Consider the following 18,580-nt stretch of genomic DNA (forward strand, 5'->3'; position numbering starts at 1 on the left):
TCTGACAAAGAGGCGTAAGTCCAGGTGATTTTTTGACAAAGAGGCGTAAGTCCAGGTGGGTTTTTGACAAAGAGGCGTAAGTCCATTGAGCATTCTGACAAAGAGGCGTAAGTCCATTGAGCATTCTGACAAAGAGGCGTAAGTCCATAGGGCATTCTGACAAACAGGCGTAAGTCCATAGAGCATTCTGACAAACAGGCGTAAGTCCATAGAGCATTCTGACAAACAGGCGTAAGTCCATAGACCATCCCGATAAACCAGTGATAATTAACCGGAGACGAATGTCCACAGGTAATGTGGTGAAAATGGTGAACGTCCACTCATGAGATCACTGAGTGGTTTACTCAATACTGTTCCAATCAAATAATGACTTATGAATCCTACAAAAGTTTTTCTTAATCTCATCTCAATTGCATGAGGCGTACAATTCGTGTCTCAGAATGGACTCTTAAATCTTTATGAGGGGGATCAGACCTGAAAGATCAGCATTCTTCCTCACCAGAGTCCGATGAAGATGGTGAATGGTGCATTCATCTTCTTAGGCAGCACCTGGCCTAAAAGTCATGAGGTGCAGTGGAGAGGACTCATCCAAGCTGATAACCTCCTCTTGACACCTTGATGACACAGACATCACTGTTTTTGTGTTGGGCTGGACCCTCAAGCGCTGGGGGGTGACGAGACAGCCGGCATTTCGCACACGTTTGCTTTCCTGTTGTTTATTTGATTTCACTGACAGCAAGTGAATGGTGTGCGAAAGTTGAAAAGTTTACATTGTCTCTGGAAAACCGAAACGAACAACGAGACGAGCTTGCATCAACTAAACAGCAGACTACAAAACTACAAACAGTGCAGTTGCATTACATTTAAATTGCAATTGCAATCCTGCGGTCGGGGGCACTTCGTCGTCGTCGTCTCGTCGTCTGCTGCTATGAGAAAATAAAGTGTGGTGTAAACCCGTGAATAAATCTTCTGGAGAGAAAAAGCTCGGAAGGGTAAAAAAAATTCCACTATCTTGATTTTTGCATCGCATGCTTTCGTTTTCACATAGCTCCGGCTGGGGCATGCTTTTTAAGCGGTCTTGTTTTTCTTTCTGGCAGTTCTGCTGAATTTTTCGTTGTTATTTTTTTGCCCCCACCCCACCCCACCCCACCCCTCAAAGCAGAAGACGGCTTGTTGCTCAGCGTGCTGAATGTAACCAAGTGATCTATCCAGGCAGCCTTTGCACTCTTCTTTGATTAACTGGCACCTCCCTTCTTTGGCTATTATATTAATTTTCTTCTGTTCAAACAAGTCTTGTTATGCCTCGCCTCATCCTAATTTAAGCTGCGGCCGTTTATAGAAGATGTGGTCATGCTTTCATACCTTGTTACACATTGCTTCATAGTTTCTGATTTTCTGCGATTAAAGCTGATCATCTCACGATGAAGATGATGCACCTTTTTCTGTAGCCGAAATAAATACTCTCCCTCTTGCTTGAGATAGCTTTATTACATTGTTAATAACCTGAGCTTGAGCGGTTGGATGACACAGTCCTCTTTGTTGCCACTGTCGTGTAGTATATTTGATTGCTTTTGTTTCAGGTTCATCGGAATATGCCAGAGAGTAGAAAGCAAGTGTACCTGCGAAAGGAAATTCTTCGTACCACCATGCATCACCAGCCTTTCTGCCGTTCCAGCTGCAGTCATCGTACCCAGCATCCAAATTTTGTGAGTACATTTTTTAATCATCGCTTGGGGTTGGCTACTCGTTACTTCCTATGATGGAGGTTTCCTTTCTCTCCCCGTTCTTTGCTTGTTGCTGTTGCCGTTGGTGGCACACCAAATCTAGCTAAGTCGAAATCAATTGCTCTTGTCACCGAGAGATGGACACAACAGCCTAAGCTTGAAGTAAATATGTGATGAGGGATAAGTTTGATGAGTTCATAGCAAGAACATCATTACTATTGCGCCTCATACTCCAACATTCTGTCTACAGTTTTCTCTCCAGTCATATTTTCTTCCAGACTGATTTCATTTTTTTCCCCCTTGTGGTCTCCTTGCCAATGTTCTTGTGTCTTACCTGGGACTGGTAGGTGAGGTGATGAACCCACTGTACTGATCAATGCAAAACCATTTGCTTTTTGGTTCATTGATATATTTTTAAAACAATTTTACTTTCAACTGTTGTTGTTTTTAGTGGGAAATTTATGCAAACAAATAAGTTGACTGTCTTTTAATTATAATTGTTATCAAGGCACAGTAAAGAAAGGATAAAATGGTTTTGATTACCGAATACTAGCTCTAAAGAAAACATTTTCTCTCAGTCTTTCTCTCTGGTTTTGTTCTTTAATCTGCCTTGACCAGAATGGTTTTACACTGTTTCTAAATTTAAACAATTTCTTGTTTAGGTCAGCTTGACCACTGCAGTGTTGCTGTGCTGTGAGTGCGTGCTGTGTTCCCACCCAGTTCTGTTTTGACTTCGCCTGCCGTGTTCCAAGCCTGCTGTAAGCTGTTCAGTTCATTTCAACTTGACTCTTTTTAAAGGTGAGCTCAATGTGGTTCCCCTGCTTGCCCCTTTACCCTTTCCTTTCTGATCCCTGATCCATGGAGCTTTGATTGCTATGATTGCTTTTGTTTCAGTTCCATTAGAATGTGCCAGAGGTAATGAACCTTGTACCTGCGAAAGGAAATTCTTCGTACCACCATGCATCACCAGCCTTTCTGCAGTCATCGTACCCAGCATCCAAATTTTGTGAGTACATTTTTTAGTCATTGCGAGGAGTTGGCTTCTTATTCTTTCCTATGATGGAGGTTTCCTTTCTCATCCCCTTCTTTGCTTGTTTTACTGTTGCCTTGGTGGCAAACCAAATCTAGCAAAGTCAAAATCAAACGCTATTGAGCCAAAATAATTAACATCGTCATGTTTTGGTGGGAAGGTTTCATTAAAATTGGCACATTTTGCTTCTAATCAGAGTTGTGAGTGGCATGTTGAAAGATTGATTCCTTCATTTTCTGTTAAGTGAATGTTTTTAATTTCTGATGAAGGTCAACAATCCCTTTTTGTATCTCGGCTGTGGCTATCACTTTGATTGACAAACAACCTTATCCACAACTCAATGATCGTTGTCTCACTGAAGTCTCTCTGCACTGCTAGCAGTTTGCCTTCATTAGTAAATTGTTTGTTATATTCATGACAGTTTCATCTTGGAAGAAATTGTTGTATTCTGATGAGAGCTTGCACTGTTCTGTTCTGATATAAACTAATTCAGATCAATCGTTTTTGGTTTTTTAATGCTGTATATTGTCAGGTTCACTGTAGATTCTTTGCAAATTATGCACCCACAGACTCACACTGGACTACTTGTCTGGTTCTGTTTTAAATTCAATGTAGCTTATATAAGGTTTATCTGTTTCAGCCCATGCCATTTGTGCCCTGATGGAGTATAGAAGGAATGGAGAGGGAGAGCTCAAAACATTGTCAGTCGAGTCACTCACCTAGTGGCCCAGACTTATGGATCTACTGAAGACACCACTCATTCGGTAAGAAACAATAAATATGCGCATGCCCTTTTAAAACTGAGAAACTTTAATTGCCCAGTGCAGAGCAGTGTGGGCTGCATTTTCTTTTTTAAGAACTAATTTTCTTTGTATGCACAGGTGGTCACATGCGTGTCACAAGAACGAAGGGAAAAGGAGATGGTCTTAGAAGGCAGCAGCAGCATCAAAGGGAACAAATAAATTATGAATTGTTATTATTTTCTTTAAATTGTTATCCCTCTCCCAATGTCATCCTCCTATGTAAGGGGGTGTTTGCATCAAAAGAGATCCACCAACCAACTGGTGATAAGTGGTAGGCAAACAAATGAAAAACACTAAAGACAAAATAGTAAAATAACTTGTTATTTCATCAACAGCACTATGAAATGCTAAATACAGTCGAACATAGAATATAGAAATGCATTAGTTGCATTCATTTACATTTTGTTAAAATAATCTTTGCAAGATAATCAGGAGATCTAGTTTCAATAGTTAATAAAGAGCAGTAACAGCTTAAATACATCTTAAAAAGAAAATGCAAGGGAATGCAAAGAAATTAAACTATTCGACCAATTATAACAATCAATAAATAAAAAATTCATAACATATAGTCATCATTTTACTAGTTAAAACTACCAATTATAGAAATGTAGATAGTGAAATTTATTAACATAATATCATCTTTTGCAAGATAACTATACTAACCCGTATAAGTCAATTTAAATACATCTTAGAAAGTAAATGCAAGGGAATGCAAAAAATTTAACTATTTGGCCTATTAATAAATAACAAGTCAATAAATTATTTCAAAACATCTAGGTTCAATTTCATTACTTTACTGGTTAAAACAAACAGTTACAGAATGCATTGGAAATCCTTTAAGAACAGTAATGCAGGCTGTTATGACTAGTTACAAGTTACATAAAACTTACAGACTAAGTGCAAGGGAAGGTTGAATGTTAAAATATTCAACCAGCCAACGAGTACTATGTTCTGAGCTTTTACTTAATAGGAATTAAAAGCATTTGTAACAAAATTCATTGGAATAGCAGATTTGAACAGCTCCCCAAAATTTGAATCTCAATCTTCTAAGTCGGGATCAACATCCTGTGCTGTTGGAGAAGTAGGAAGGCTGTGGTAAAATTCATGGTACTTCTTGTCAATGAATGGGAGCATGGATATCAAGTCCTTCTTCTTCAACTCTGAAATAGGCTGCGGAGAGGTGTAGAACTTTTTCAGCAGTGGTGCAAGGTGTGCGACAGCTGATGACTTGATTCCACGCCGAAGAAAACTGAGCACATCAAAATGCGCAAGAGGGTTGTAAGATGCCTTCACCTCAACTAATCCCAGCTTTTCTTTGGTGTATCTGAACCAATTTGTATCCAGCCAGTTGAACTTGTTTTGATTCAGTGTGACCTCCCTTTTAATAAGGGGTCCACTTAAAAGATCAGCGAAGTTGTAGAACTTCTTATGCATACGAACAACAAAAAATTTTCCATCTGGAAAATTTTCCAAATCTGTGAGACCCGCTTCATGAATAAGGTCATAATATTCTTCGGGATGACTGACTTTATCCCTGTTGCTCTTGAAGCGTTCCATAACAGAGTGCTTGTTATCCACTTCAAGGTGAGTATGGCCTGGGATTAAAAAGATGTGCTCAATGGTTTGAAGAGTTGGGTGCTCTTGTAGTGCAACATGGTACATAGCGGCCACATGACTGTTTCGATTCTGGGATGTGCAAGCATCAGAGAAGATTACAATTCTTTTGACACCATGAGGAACTTCAGATATGATATGCTTCAGGACTGATGATGCTATTGAATTGGCAGAGCGCCCTCCTTCAACTTCATCCCACATGTAACAGTGGGTGCGCACAGTGGGCTAAAACACCCTTGTAGGCGCTCAAAACCTCTTTCTTAAAAATCGTTCAAACGGGCAACCTCCTTGTCCATCGGATGGGAAATTTTTCGCAGATTTCAAATTTGGTCGTATTTTTGTTGTCAGACCAAAACTATGACTACTACAGGCCGTCAAATTTAAAACCTGTGATAATGTGTTATTTTTAGTAAAAAATGCAACAAAACGCCACTGTGATTTTGACGGCTTTTCATCTAGATTCTGAACCTCTGGTTGTTCCATTTTAAAGAACAAGTATTCCCGTTCAAAATGATACCCGAGTTATTTTCCTGCGATAATTTGAAGGGTGTTGGTGTGCATATAATCGCTTTATTTGCATAATTTTTACTTTATAAACAAAAGTTTGAGATCTACTATAGAATCAAGCACTATCAAGCAGTTTTCAGCGCTGGAAATTATCAACCTATGTGTCAATTGAGAGGATCAACAGAGAAAACCTGCGCATATTTGCGCAAACAGTAATACGCGGCTGTGAAACATTATAAAATTGGCAATTTACCCGTTTTCGGTAGAACGAAGAAAGAATCCAAGCAACCGTCTCTCCATCCCAACCATCCCTTATCTTTTCATGTGCTTTTTGGTTCCTTTTCCCTAGCCCCCCCCCCCCCCGCCTCTTCTCTGCAACTAACCCTTCAGAAAAGACCACCCGGAAAGTGCAACAGAATTGATGGGAAGGCAGCTTCTGACTGCAATGTTGTTTCATCTGATCCTGTGATCAGCTCTTTCAGAAAAAAAAAACCTAAAGCTGAAGTCTTAAAAACTGTGTGCCACAGTTGTTCTTTCACTTTTAGTTGACCCCTTCGATAACCAGGCTATTGAGCCTGCCATGTTATTGTTCCATGAAGAGTTAAATGGTATATCATTGATCTTAGGATATTGAAGTTTGACAGTTGTTATAAAATCTGTAACCATGATTTCTTACAATATTGCTTTTAAGAACGCACATATAATTTAAGTGATGTTTTTGACTCCTTTAAGCGGTATTCAATTGTTTCGTCTGAAATTAACAATTAAAAAAGACCTACAATATGTTTTGCATTGATCTAGTGGAAAGAGAGAGTGCTCCCGCAGACTCAGAAATATACAACATAAAAACGATTATATTAAATCAATTTTCTGTGAACCACGGCTGAGATAAGGTCACACTTGCCGCCGCTTGGTCAAAATCTCATAAAGTAAGACCAAAAGAGGGTCTGTACCAATTTTGGGACATATACGATCAAAAATGGCTAAAATATAGGTTTTGAGCGCCGTAAAGGGTGTTTCAGCCTACTGTGGTGCGCTTAGTGGTGGTGTCTGTTACAGTTACATTAAAGACACTGAGTTGTCGCAGGTAAAATGCATCTTTGCACTTCAGATAGGGGCAGGGTAGTACTTTTTCCATGTCATAGACAAGCACGCGCATGGTAGGATCTGCTTCAGCCTCCTCTTTCATATCCCTTTTCAAAGCATATGCTTGTTCAGCCTTCCTGTGATGTCTCTCAAGCTGAATTCTTAATGACCTCCTCTCATCTTCTGATGTTGCTGCATCAATTTGTAACTTAAATCTGTCACATTTGGAGCAAGTAGCAAAGCTTGCCTTTTTAAATTTTCTTCCTGATGCCTTTACACGTAAATAATATACAGAGTATGATACTTTTGGATAATCTGCCTCGCAGTACAATTGGTACATCTTCTTATAGTTGAGATTTGATGCAAAGTATAGAGCATTTGTTTGTTCCCGTGCATAATGTGATACATAAGATGGAAAAGAATCAATGTGTTTCTTGATTGCTGCTTCTGTTGCAGCTGGTAATTTGTGCTTCGGAGCACAATGTCCTCTCCTATCATTTACTGGCAAGCTGGAGACTGCAGAGGCAACTTGGTCTGTAACAGTGCGAACCATTCTTTCTGAAAGACATAGAGTGCCCAAAAATGTACTTTTGCACACCTGATGCCGCTCTCCATTGATGTCAAGGTAATATTTGTACTGGAAATTCCTGCTACGTTCACTGTCGTCAAATCTTTGTCGTCTTCTCACAGGACGACAGCGGTTGATCCTGGAGGCAATGTACTGTCTCTCTCTGTCAATATCAGCTAAATTCCAAAACTCTTGACACAAAGTATCGGCAATTTCTTCAGTGATAATGTCTTGACATTTCAGTTTAGAACAGACATGAACTTCAGATGGCTTTCTTTCCATAACTGTTTTTCCATTTTGTCTAACATAAGACTTGCCACAGTTACGAAGCTTCTTTCTCTCCCTTTTAAGTTCAACTTTCCTTGGAGGTTTTTGTTTTGTTGTCTGAAGATGGTCATGTAATTCACCAGCTGACAGTGGTTCTGACAAATCATTATCACAACCTGGTAAAAGAACAGACAGAAGTTTAAAATGGAGGAAGGAGACAAATCAATACTATAAAACAGAAACTGCAATATGAATATTCTATTACCAGAAACTGAGACATTATCTATGTCAGTCAATGAATGATCAGAATCCTCTGAACTTGAACTAGAAGTTTGTGAAACAGCCTTGTTTGATGAAGTTGAGTTTGACTTCAGGGATGTTTTGGGACCTGAGAAAGAAAAACCAAAGTAAATGAAAAAGTCAAAGGAAAAAATAGTGAGCAATAATATTGAAAAAAAAAAAACAAACCAATTTTTTGCTGTCTGCTGAGATTATTGGAAGAGGAGCTGAGCCCAATTTTATCCAGATTCGTTGAACCTAGTGATTTTGCTTTCCTTTTATTTTCTGCATTAACATTAGGAGTAGTATTATGCTCAGCATCAATAGCGGACAACGGAGTTCCAGATTTCCTTTTCTGAGGTTGGGGCTTCGATGAGGAAGGAGGCTTTTGGGCACCTAAGAGAAAAGATAATTGTATCTTAATCAAGTAATAAAAAAAAGTTAGTTCAGTAACTAAAAAAATAACATACCAAGGTTTTGCTGTGAGATGAGATTATTGGGAGAGGAACTGACATCAGGTTTATCCAGAGATATGGAACCTAGTGACACTGCTTTTCTCTTTGGAGCATTGACATTAGGAGGAGTAATAAACTCATCATCATCAGTAAACAATAGCGTTCCAGATTTTCTTTTCTGAAGTTGGGGCTTCGATGAGGAAGGAGTCTTTTGGGCACCTAAGAGAAAAAATAATTGTATCTTAATCAAGTAATAAAAAAAAGTTAGTTCAGTAACTAAAAAAAATAACATACCAAGGTTTTGCTGTGAGATGAGATTATTGGAAGAGGAGGTGAGCTCAATTTTATCCAGATTCGTTGAACCTAGTGATTTTGCTCTCCTTTTATTTTCTGCATTAACATTAGGAGTAGTATTATGCTCAGCATCAATAGCGGACAATGGAGTTCCAGATTTCGTATTCTGAAGTTGGGGCTTCGATGAGGAAGGAGGCTCTTGGCCACCTAAGAGAAAAAAATAATTGTATCTTAATATAGAAATAAAAGAAAAGGGAGTTAAGTAACTAAAAAAATAACAAACCAAGGTTTTGCTGTGAGATGAGGTTATTTGGAGAGGAACTGACATCAGGTTTGTCCAGAGGTTTGGAACCTAGTGACACTGCTTTTCTCTTTGTTGCATTGACATTAGGAGGAGTAATAAACTCATCATCACCAGCAAACAATAGCGTTCCATTGACATTAGGAGGAGTAATAAACTCATCATCATCAGCAAACAATAGCGTTCCAGATTTCGTATTCTGAAGTTGGGGCTTCAATGAGGAAGGAGGCTTTTGGGCACCTAAGGAAACAAGGTATTGTATGTTGATCAACCAATGAAAGAGAACAGAAGAAGTTTCATTCATAATTTCTAAAATATCAAAATTTACAGTTATAGTCACATAGTTGACTACAACCAAGTTTTAGAATTTGGTGGTCATACCTCTGGGCTGCTGGTTCTTTGAAGCAGTATTATTGTTAGAATGTAGGGGACGAGTACTTTTGCGAAACTTTTCTGAGACAGCAGAACCCTGACTTGATGCTATAATCTGAGCTGATGTATGTTTAATTGATGTTTTATTTTTCCCAAAAAGAGATTTCTTTGCACCTGTAAAATAATTGTAAAGTAACAACGGTAACAACAGTTAAAGGCGATAAAATATTTTGCATGCATACCATTCACAGATTTCTTTGAGGAAGGACTAGATGAATCTGAATCTTCTTCTTCTGTTCCTGTTAATGGGACAATGCCTCCGTCTGATGAGTCCTCACCCAAATCATCAGATGAGCTGGATATTGTTTCTTTGAGTAGCTGTTTAGCTACCTCACTGCTATTTCTTGTAGGTACTTTCCTGCCTGCAATACACAAGAAAATTCTTCCAAAAACCATACGCTTAGTGTATACATAATGAGAGCAAAGGAGATGGATTTTGTACCTGATGATGTATTGAAGTCATTAGAACAGTTGTTGAAGCCGGTTCGTTTAAACTTTGAAGTCTTGGAAATTAGCGGCAAATTCATTGAAAGAGGAGCCAGCACACCTAACGAGCAAACAATTAATTACAGTTTCAAAATAGAGGTTTGTAAAGGAATTACTAACTTTGATTTGTGAGCAAAGATAATTCATGTACCAGGGTTTCTCTGCTTCACAAGTTCCCAATGATTCTGATTTTCAGCCAGATTATTCAGTCTTAATCTTTGATAGGGAGTTAGCTGCTCTTCAGAGGGAGAAACAACTAGAAGAGAAATACAACAGCTGTAAGCATCTGTCAGCCAGCAAAGACTCTGACCGTAAAATAAAAAGGATTTAAGTCAAAACAAAATGTGACCAAAAATGTACCTTTACGAGAAGCTTTTGTATTGCTCACAGGCTGTTCGTTTTCACTCAGTTCTGGAGATGACTTTAGAGGGGACGATAAACCATGGTCTGCACTTCCATTCAAAGAAAAGCTGCTTCCTGTCAAGCAAGTGTAAGAATAAGTTTAATATTTTCAAGAAATAATTATTTTTAAAGATTAGACTTTTTTGCACTCAAATATGTTACCTTTATGAGTATCTTCATTGCTCTCTTCTTGACCATCTTGCAAAGAAACTTCCTCATTGCCAACAGAATGTGATCCATGTTGCTCCGCACCAAGATCTTGATCATCTTGCTTAGATGATGATGGCAGATGTGTCTCTTGTAAAGCACTTGCAGCAGGAAGAATGGTTTCTCCATTTATTTCAGACACACAGTTTCCTAAAAAGCAAAAGCAAAGTATGTTATTCATGAAGATAGGGTCAGAGCGGGGAAGAACTGGACAGGGGAAAAACTAAACCCCCCATACTTTACTTCAAATACCGTATGCACAGGCATAACAACTATCAAAAGTTGTTCCGTGGCATCAGCGTGTTATTACATGATAGTTGTTGAGCCTGTGCATACAGCCTTTGAAATAAAATATGGGGTGTCCAGTTTTTCCCTGCACTGACCCCAGCAAAAGTTTCATTTAAAAAAAAAATTAATTAAATATATTTTACCTTTAGGAGAAACTTTCATGCTGCCAACAGCAAATGGTTTATGTTGCTTTCCCCTTAAGTTAGGTCCTGGTGATGATGGATGTGTGTCCGGTGCATCATCTGAAATTATGGGCTCTTCAGACACACAATTTCCTGTAAAGCAAAAGCAAATTTATGTTATTTATTTAGATAGCAAAATTTTCAGTTTGAAAAATTGATTGGCAATTAAGTTTAATCACCTTTGAGAGAACCTTCTCCATTGCCAACAACGTGCTGTTCAATTTTACCACATTCTGGTGATGACTGTTTGAGTGTGTCCAGTAAACTTTTGGCAGCAGATGGCGTATTCTTTGTTTGTTTGGACAAGCAGTTAGCTGCAAAGAATAAGAATGAATTAGAGTTGACAAAAAAAATCTCCTGATAGGTAACGAAATTTCGGCAATGAAGACAATATTACTCTGTATCACCAGTCTTCTTGGCACACCAAGATTTCTGCGTTGCACAATTGGTTTGGGTATTTTTGATTTCTTGACATGTTCTGACATTTGACTTGTCCCTGCAGCATAGACAATACAAATATTAATGAAAGAAGGCTTATGGCTATTATTTTAATCATACAGCAAACAATGTGTGTTTTAATTGGCAGTTGCACACAACAAGATTATTACCAGTTTCCTGCTCCTCACCAGCTATAATATTTTCTTTGTTTGGACTAGAGGAGTAAGACACTAAGTTCTGCCCTGTAGGTTGCAATGAAGCTGGAACATGTTCTAAAGAAAATCACAAGATAAGTGAAAGCCTTGGTTTTAAAGGTCTTGCGGAAAAATATCACTAATCAATCATTTCACTCACGTGCTAGCCAAAGTTCGTCTAACAAATTACGTTCAGAGCCGGTGAAGGAGCTTAGTGAGGCATCGGATTCACAACCGTCATCTAATAACAGCCAATGAAAGAGAGAATTTACTATGAATTGGGGAGCAAAGAACCAAAATCATATCTATTTTCGGATCGTTAAGATTATTGCCACTTTACCTTGAGGTACTTGATGTCGTTTCTCTCGAAGGGGTCCTGAATGTCTTGATGGATCAGCTGGAAAGACAAAAAGACACTCAATTTATTTATTATAAAATAAAAACAAGAATAATACGAAGAAGAAGAAGAAGAAACAGACAATGAAAGCAAGATGTAACCATTCCTTGAGAGTTTGGCTAAGTTACTGTTGTGGTTGTACAGGTTAGCTGGTTCATTCACACATGAGCAACAGTAGAGTACCAGTTCAAATTTAAGATGCTGTGGTGGTAAGAGTTCGACTATGAACTACTACTTCTAATCCATGAAAAAGGAACACCAGGAATAACTACAAAACACAATAGATTGTTGGCTGGGTTTCTATACTAACCTGGTGGTTCGACGCCGCAGAGCCCTACCAGGCAAGCAGATCGTTTACTTGATTTTTGAGGCTTCATTTTATCAGACCTTCAAAGCACAAGAATATCAATCATCGTTAAAAACGACATCACAAACGTCTCCACAACAATCAACCAGCATCTCAAATTCAAAGAACGATGCCTCCAGATGTTGCCAACTAGCACAATCAAATATCCTCGCGTCCCCAGATAAAGGCGGTTATAGTAATATATAACTCAAAAGTCCCCATATAAACGGTTGAAAACCGTACTTAAGATATTTTTTAAAAAACTATCTGCCTGTCGGCCTTTTAGGCTATAATATTATGATAGGGAATAAATTACTGGCTGTTGCTAACGCTGCACCAACGAGGTTGGTGACCCTTGCACCGTACTCTCTCTCTCTCTAACTCTCCCCTCCTCATCCAGTCCCCATTCCCGCCCATTTTTGACTTTTCGCTTCGCTCAGCAACAATCTAATTCTATCTTCTCTACTGCAGCCTAAACATGATACTAATTTATGTCGGAAATGTCGGTCATTCGACGCGCGACTTACATTCAATTCCTTTGCACACTGCAGCCATCTCGCAGCCAATGAAGAATGCAGCACCGCGGGGACCAATCCAGTGTCGCGCGCTCAAAGCTGCCAACTCCACAGACTTAAAGCTGCATCTGGTTCCCAGAATTTTTCAGGCTTTTTGATTATGCGTTACCTAAAAACAATAAATAAATTATTTGGAATGGAAAATATTTGAGCTTTGACTGATCACGGAGTCAACATTGCCATGAAATACTCATGAAACGTTTGGCAATGTTGGTAATGAAATTACAGGCCGGCAGTCCCTGCGCCAACCCCACCATCCTGGCTGCTCCTTGGGCTTGGCAACAACGGTCATTGACCTCCAAGCCTCCGCGTCTGATTGAACTTGTGAATTTAACGACAAGTCGAAAGTTTGTGTGTTGTCAGTCATAAGTCGCTCATCAATTTCAAAAAATGTCAACGAAAAATAGCCCCGACTACAAGAAAAGAATTGAAGCTTTGGAAAAAGAGCTGAAAGATCTAAAACAAAGGTAAGTTTGTTTAAAATAGCTATATGACTTTGTGAAGCAGCTCCCTCCCTAGGTTATCAAAGGGACAATAGAAAAATTCATAAGAGGACAATGATCCAGACAAATAATACTCATGTATTAAGAACTTGGCTGACAATGGTTTTTTTATTTTCTTCTTTTCAGTTTAAGTGCTCAGACAACAAAAGGCAATAGTGATTCGCCGCCCAAGACTCCACCAAGAGGTGATCAGCCAAAGCCCAAAACACCAAGCAGCTATGACAGGTACTGTAAACATTGATAGATTGCAAGAAAAAAAAACCAATATTCAGATGTCATATTAACACATGAATCCATTCATACGCAGAGTGCCTAAATCTGAAGAAACAACAAAGAAAGTGCGCGGAAAGCGCAGGAAGAACTTAGAGGGACACACCTGTGAAGAATGTGAGGGTGTAAGTAACTTTAATACTATGCCTTCACACGTCATATCATTGTTGCCCTAAGCTGATAATCTTTTCCTCCTCTTTTCAGTTTGTCAAAGCGGCTAAATTGAGCCCCAAGACTGTTCAAGCATGTACAAGGCACAGAGGACCAAAGAGACCTGTTACGCCGGAAGGTAATTTACCCTATCAAGTAGGCTCCCAGAGTCAATAATATAACCAGAGCTAAAACAACTGGTCTGTTCACAGGGTTCTGGAATCCAGCATGGTTGTCTCCCAAAAAGACTCCCAAAGAGTTCATCCCTGAAGAATTGCCAGTCAGGAAAACCTTTAAAGAGTCAGACTGCCATGTTATGTGAAACTTTCAATATGATTCTAAAAAGACTATTTTTACTGCCATGTTATGTGAAACTTTCTATTTGATTCTTAAAAGACTATTTTTACTGCTATGTTAAGTAAAACTTTCTATTTGATTCTTAAAAGACTATTTTTACTGCTATGTTATGTAAAACTTTAATTTGATTCTTAAAAGACTATTTTTGAAATAAACATCGAGTTCTTAGTTGCTTTCTCGTTAATGTTATAAAAATATTGAATAAGAATCCTAGTCATATCAGAATGGTACTGCAGCTGTCATTTTGCAGCATTCTTAATTCTCACTGCAAGGGCATGCGGATATTTATTGTTTCTTACCGAATGAGTGGTGTCTTCAGTAGATCCATAAGTCTGGGCCACTAGGTGAGTGACTCGACTGACAATGTTTTGAGCTCTCCCTCTCCATTCCTTCTATACTCCATCAGGGCACAAATGGCATGGGCTGAAACAGATAAACCTTATATAAGCTACATTGAATTTAAAACAGAACCAGACAAGTAGTCAAGTGTGAGTCTGTGGGTGCGTAATTTGCAAAGAATCTACAGTGAACCTGACAATATACAGCATTAAAAAACCAAAAACGATTGATCTGAATTAGTTTATATCAGAACAGAACAGTGCAAGCTCTCATCAGAATACAACAATTTCTTCCAAGATGAAACTGTCATGAATATAACAAACAATTTACTAATGAAGGCAAACTGCTAGCAGTGCAGAGAGACTTCAGTGAGACAACGATCATTGAGTTGTGGATAAGGTTGTTTGTCAATCAAAGTGATAGCCACAGCCGAGATACAAAAAGGGATTGTTGACCTTCATCAGAAATTAAAAACATTCACTTAACAGAAAATGAAGGAATCAATCTTTCAACATGCCACTCACAACTCTGATTAGAAGCAAAATGTGCCAATTTTAATGAAACCTTCCCACCAAAACATGACGATGTTAATTATTTTGGCTCAATAGCGTTTGATTTTGACTTTGCTAGATTTGGTTTGCCACCAAGGCAACAGTAAAACAAGCAAAGAAGGGGATGAGAAAGGAAACCTCCATCATAGGAAAGAATAAGAAGCCAACTCCTCGCAATGACTAAAAAATGTACTCACAAAATTTGGATGCTGGGTACGATGACTGCAGAAAGGCTGGTGATGCATGGTGGTACGAAGAATTTCCTTTCGCAGGTACAAGGTTCATTACCTCTGGCACATTCTAATGGAACTGAAACAAAAGCAATCATAGCAATCAAAGCTCCATGGATCAGGGATCAGAAAGGAAAGGGTAAAGGGGCAAGCAGGGGAACCACATTGAACTCACCTTTAAAAAGAGTCAAGTTGAAATGAACTGAACAGCTTACAGCAGGCTTGGAACACGGCAGGCGAAGTCAAAACAGAACTGGGTGGGAACACAGCACGCACTAACACTGCAGTGGTCAAGCTGACCTAAACAAGAAATTGTTTAAATTTAGAAACAGTGTAAAACCATTCTGGTCAAGGCAGATTAAAGAACAAAACCAGAGAGAAAGACTGAGAGAAAATGTTTTCTTTAGAGCTAGTATTCGGTAATCAAAACCATTTTATCCTTTCTTTACTGTGCCTTGATAACAATTATAATTAAAAGACAGTCAACTTATTTGTTTGCATAAATTTCCCACTAAAAACAACAACAGTTGAAAGTAAAATTGTTTTAAAAATATATCAATGAACCAAAAAGCAAATGGTTTTGCATTGATCAGTACAGTGGGTTCATCACCTCACCTACCAGTCCCAGGTAAGACACAAGAACATTGGCAAGGAGACCACAAGGGGAAAAAAAATGAAATCAGTCTGGAAGAAAATATGACTAGAGAGAAAACTGTAGACAGAATGTTGGAGTATGAGGCGCAATAGTAATGATGTTCTTGCTATGAACTCATCAAACTTATCCCTCATCACATATTTACTTCAAGCTTAGGCTGTTGTGTCCATCTCTCGGTGACAAGAGCAATTGATTTCGACTTAGCTAGATTTGGTGTGCCACCAACGGCAACTGCAACAAGCAAAGAACGGGGAGAGAAAGGAAACCTCCATCATAGGAAGTAACGAGTAGCCAACCCCAAGCGATGATTAAAAAATGTACTCACAAAATTTGGATGCTGGGTACGATGACTGCAGCTGGAACGGCAGAAAGGCTGGTGATGCATGGTGGTACGAAGAATTTCCTTTCGCAGGTACACTTGCTTTCTACTCTCTGGCATATTCCGATGAACCTGAAACAAAAGCAATCAAATATACTACACGACAGTGGCAACAAAGAGGACTGTGTCATCCAACCGCTCAAGCTCAGGTTATTAACAATGTAATAAAGCTATCTCAAGCAAGAGGGAGAGTATTTATTTCGGCTACAGAAAAAGGTGCATCATCTTCATCGTGAGATGATCAGCTTTAATCGCAGAAAATCAGAAACTATGAAGCAATGTGTAACAAGGTATGAAAGCATGACCACATCTTCTATAAACGGCCGCAGCTTAAATTAGGATGAGGCGAGGCATAACAAGACTTGTTTGAACAGAAGAAAATTAATATAATAGCCAAAGAAGGGAGGTGCCAGTTAATCAAAGAAGAGTGCAAAGGCTGCCTGGATAGATCACTTGGTTACATTCAGCACGCTGAGCAACAAGCCGTCTTCTGCTTTGAGGGGTGGGGTGGGGTGGGGTGGGGGCAAAAAAATAACAACGAAAAATTCAGCAGAACTGCCAGAAAGAAAAACAAGACCGCTTAAAAAGCATGCCCCAGCCGGAGCTATGTGAAAACGAAAGCATGCGATGCAAAAATCAAGATAGTGGAATATTTTTTACCCTTCCGAGCTTTTTCTCTCCAGAAGATTTATTCACGGGTTTACACCACACTTTATTTTCTCATAGCAGCAGACGACGAGACGACGACGACGAAGTGCCCCCGACCGCAGGATTGCAATTGCAATTTAAATGTAATGCAACTGCACTGTTTGTAGTTTTGTAGTCTGCTGTTTAGTTGATGCAAGCTCGTCTCGTTGTTCGTTTCGGTTTTCCAGAGACAATGTAAACTTTTCAACTTTCGCACACCATTCACTTGCTGTCAGTGAAATCAAATAAACAACAGGAAAGCAAACGTGTGCGAAATGCCGGCTGTCTCGTCACCTCCCAGCGGCTTGAGGGTCCAGCCCAACACAAAAACAGTGATGTCTGTGTCATCAAGGTGTCAAGAGGAGGTTATCAGCTTGGATGAGTCCTCTCCACTGCACCTCATGACTTTTAGGCCAGGTGCTGCCTAAGAAGATGAATGCACCATTCACCATCTTCATCGGACTCTGGTGAGGAAGAATGCTGATCTTTCAGGTCTGATCCCCCTCATAAAGATTTAAGAGTCCATTCTGAGACACGAATTGTACGCCTCATGCAATTGAGATGAGATTAAGAAAAACTTTTGTAGGATTCATAAGTCATTATTTGATTGGAACAGTATTGAGTAAACCACTCAGTGATCTCATGAGTGGACGTTCACCATTTTCACCACATTACCTGTGGACATTCGTCTCCGGTTAATTATCACTGGTTTATCGGGATGGTCTATGGACTTACGCCTGTTTGTCAGAATGCTCTATGGACTTACGCCTGTTTGTCAGAATGCTCTATGGACTTACGCCTGTTTGTCAGAATGCCCTATGGACTTACGCCTCTTTGTCAGAATGCTCAATGGACTTACGCCTCTTTGTCAGAATGCTCAATGGACTTACGCCTCTTTGTCAAAAACCCACCTGGACTTACGCCTCTTTGTCAAAAAATCACCTGGACTTACGCTTCTTTGTCAGAAAATGGATGGACTTACGCCTCTTTGTCAAAATTGGATGGGACTTACGCCCTTTGGACACCTTCTGTATCTTCTACATTTATTGAGATATTTTAATTTTTCAAAAACCAGTATACTTGTTATTCCATTGCAAATTGTTTTATGAAAAAAAGTGGATTTTGCCAATTTGTGGACTTACGCCTCTTTGTCAAAAAACCAGTGAATAGGGTAATTCTTTTTTAAATGAGACACTTTTCGGATTCAGTCTCACCGATTTCGCTCATTTTTGGTGGATCGTCACCAATTAGGGTCTAGTTGATGTGTGCAAAATTTGAGCCGATTCGGTCAAGCCGTTCCCGAGATCTGGGCATGGGTCATTTTGATGGTTTTCGTAGAAATTAGTGACAAGTTTCAGAAAAGTTAAAATATCTCGGCAAATTTTCAAGCTACAGAAAAAATGAGACTACCGCTGGAAAGAGCATAAAATATGGAATCGATCCCGCGCTCGAACACGTTTCTAGCGTTCATAGTTTTTGCAGTGTAGCAGCGCAAAGTTTTCAATTTTCATTTTAACACCACCAAAATACCTCATCTTGGATTTCCTTCAAAATTGGTGAAAATGCTCCTTATTCCTTCTTCTT

The 18,580-nt window shown here is 39.1% G+C and overlaps 2 protein-coding genes and 1 long non-coding RNA gene across 3 annotated transcripts; 2 read left to right on the top strand and 1 right to left on the bottom strand.

Annotated features, from left to right (window-relative positions):
* Positions 1-684: 684 nt before the first annotated feature.
* Positions 685-3,753, top strand: LOC117650687. The gene is made up of 6 exons (XR_004588059.1): positions 685-992; positions 1,581-1,706; positions 2,387-2,522; positions 2,619-2,730; positions 3,395-3,518; positions 3,636-3,753. It is a non-coding gene; the product is annotated as an uncharacterized LOC117650687 (long non-coding RNA).
* A 472-nt stretch (positions 3,754-4,225) lies between these two features.
* On the bottom strand, positions 4,226-17,829 carry LOC117650953. The gene is made up of 26 exons (XM_034394616.1): positions 16,970-17,829; positions 16,256-16,381; positions 16,076-16,161; positions 15,451-15,575; positions 15,243-15,354; positions 14,455-14,578; positions 12,828-12,984; positions 11,898-11,954; positions 11,718-11,798; positions 11,534-11,635; positions 11,323-11,421; positions 11,105-11,239; positions 10,887-11,018; positions 10,411-10,605; positions 10,207-10,323; positions 9,998-10,102; positions 9,803-9,907; positions 9,543-9,722; positions 9,310-9,474; positions 8,911-9,168; positions 8,628-8,834; positions 8,349-8,552; positions 8,068-8,274; positions 7,865-7,987; positions 6,710-7,775; positions 4,226-5,382 (listed from the first exon to the last, which is right to left on the bottom strand). The coding sequence occupies exons 7-26, from the start codon at positions 12,853-12,855 to the stop codon at positions 4,596-4,598; spliced, it is 4,353 nt and encodes a 1,450-aa protein (XP_034250507.1). The 5' UTR covers positions 12,856-12,984; positions 14,455-14,578; positions 15,243-15,354; positions 15,451-15,575; positions 16,076-16,161; positions 16,256-16,381; positions 16,970-17,829; the 3' UTR covers positions 4,226-4,595.
* On the top strand, positions 13,140-14,154 carry LOC117650954. Its single transcript, XM_034394617.1, has 5 exons — positions 13,140-13,342; positions 13,505-13,603; positions 13,686-13,773; positions 13,853-13,937; positions 14,011-14,154. Exons 1-5 carry the CDS (start codon positions 13,266-13,268, stop codon positions 14,118-14,120), a joined length of 459 nt encoding a protein of 152 aa, XP_034250508.1. The 5' UTR covers positions 13,140-13,265; the 3' UTR covers positions 14,121-14,154.
* Positions 17,830-18,580: the final 751 nt, after the last annotated feature.

Source organism: Thrips palmi, unplaced genomic scaffold (assembly GCF_012932325.1).
Source record: "Thrips palmi isolate BJ-2018 unplaced genomic scaffold, TpBJ-2018v1 HiC_scaffold_5, whole genome shotgun sequence".
NCBI lineage: Eukaryota > Metazoa > Arthropoda > Insecta > Thysanoptera > Thripidae > Thrips > Thrips palmi.

Coding starts and splice junctions, on each gene's coding strand:
- LOC117650953 (XM_034394616.1), bottom strand. CDS start 12,855: ATGGCTGCAGTGTGCAAAGGAATTGAAT. Junction 8,275..8,348: donor CATCTCACAGCAAAACCTTG/GTATGTTATTTT, acceptor CTTTTCTCTTAG/GTGCCCAAAAGCCTCCTTCC. Junction 7,776..7,864: donor AGATAATGTCTCAGTTTCTG/GTAATAGAATAT, acceptor TTCTTTTACCAG/GTTGTGATAATGATTTGTCA.
- LOC117650954 (XM_034394617.1), top strand. CDS start 13,266: ATGTCAACGAAAAATAGCCCCGACTACAAGAAAAGAATTGAAGCTTTG. Junction 13,343..13,504: donor CTGAAAGATCTAAAACAAAG/GTAAGTTTGTTT, acceptor TCTTCTTTTCAG/TTTAAGTGCTCAGACAACAA. Junction 13,774..13,852: donor CCTGTGAAGAATGTGAGGGT/GTAAGTAACTTT, acceptor TCCTCTTTTCAG/TTTGTCAAAGCGGCTAAATT.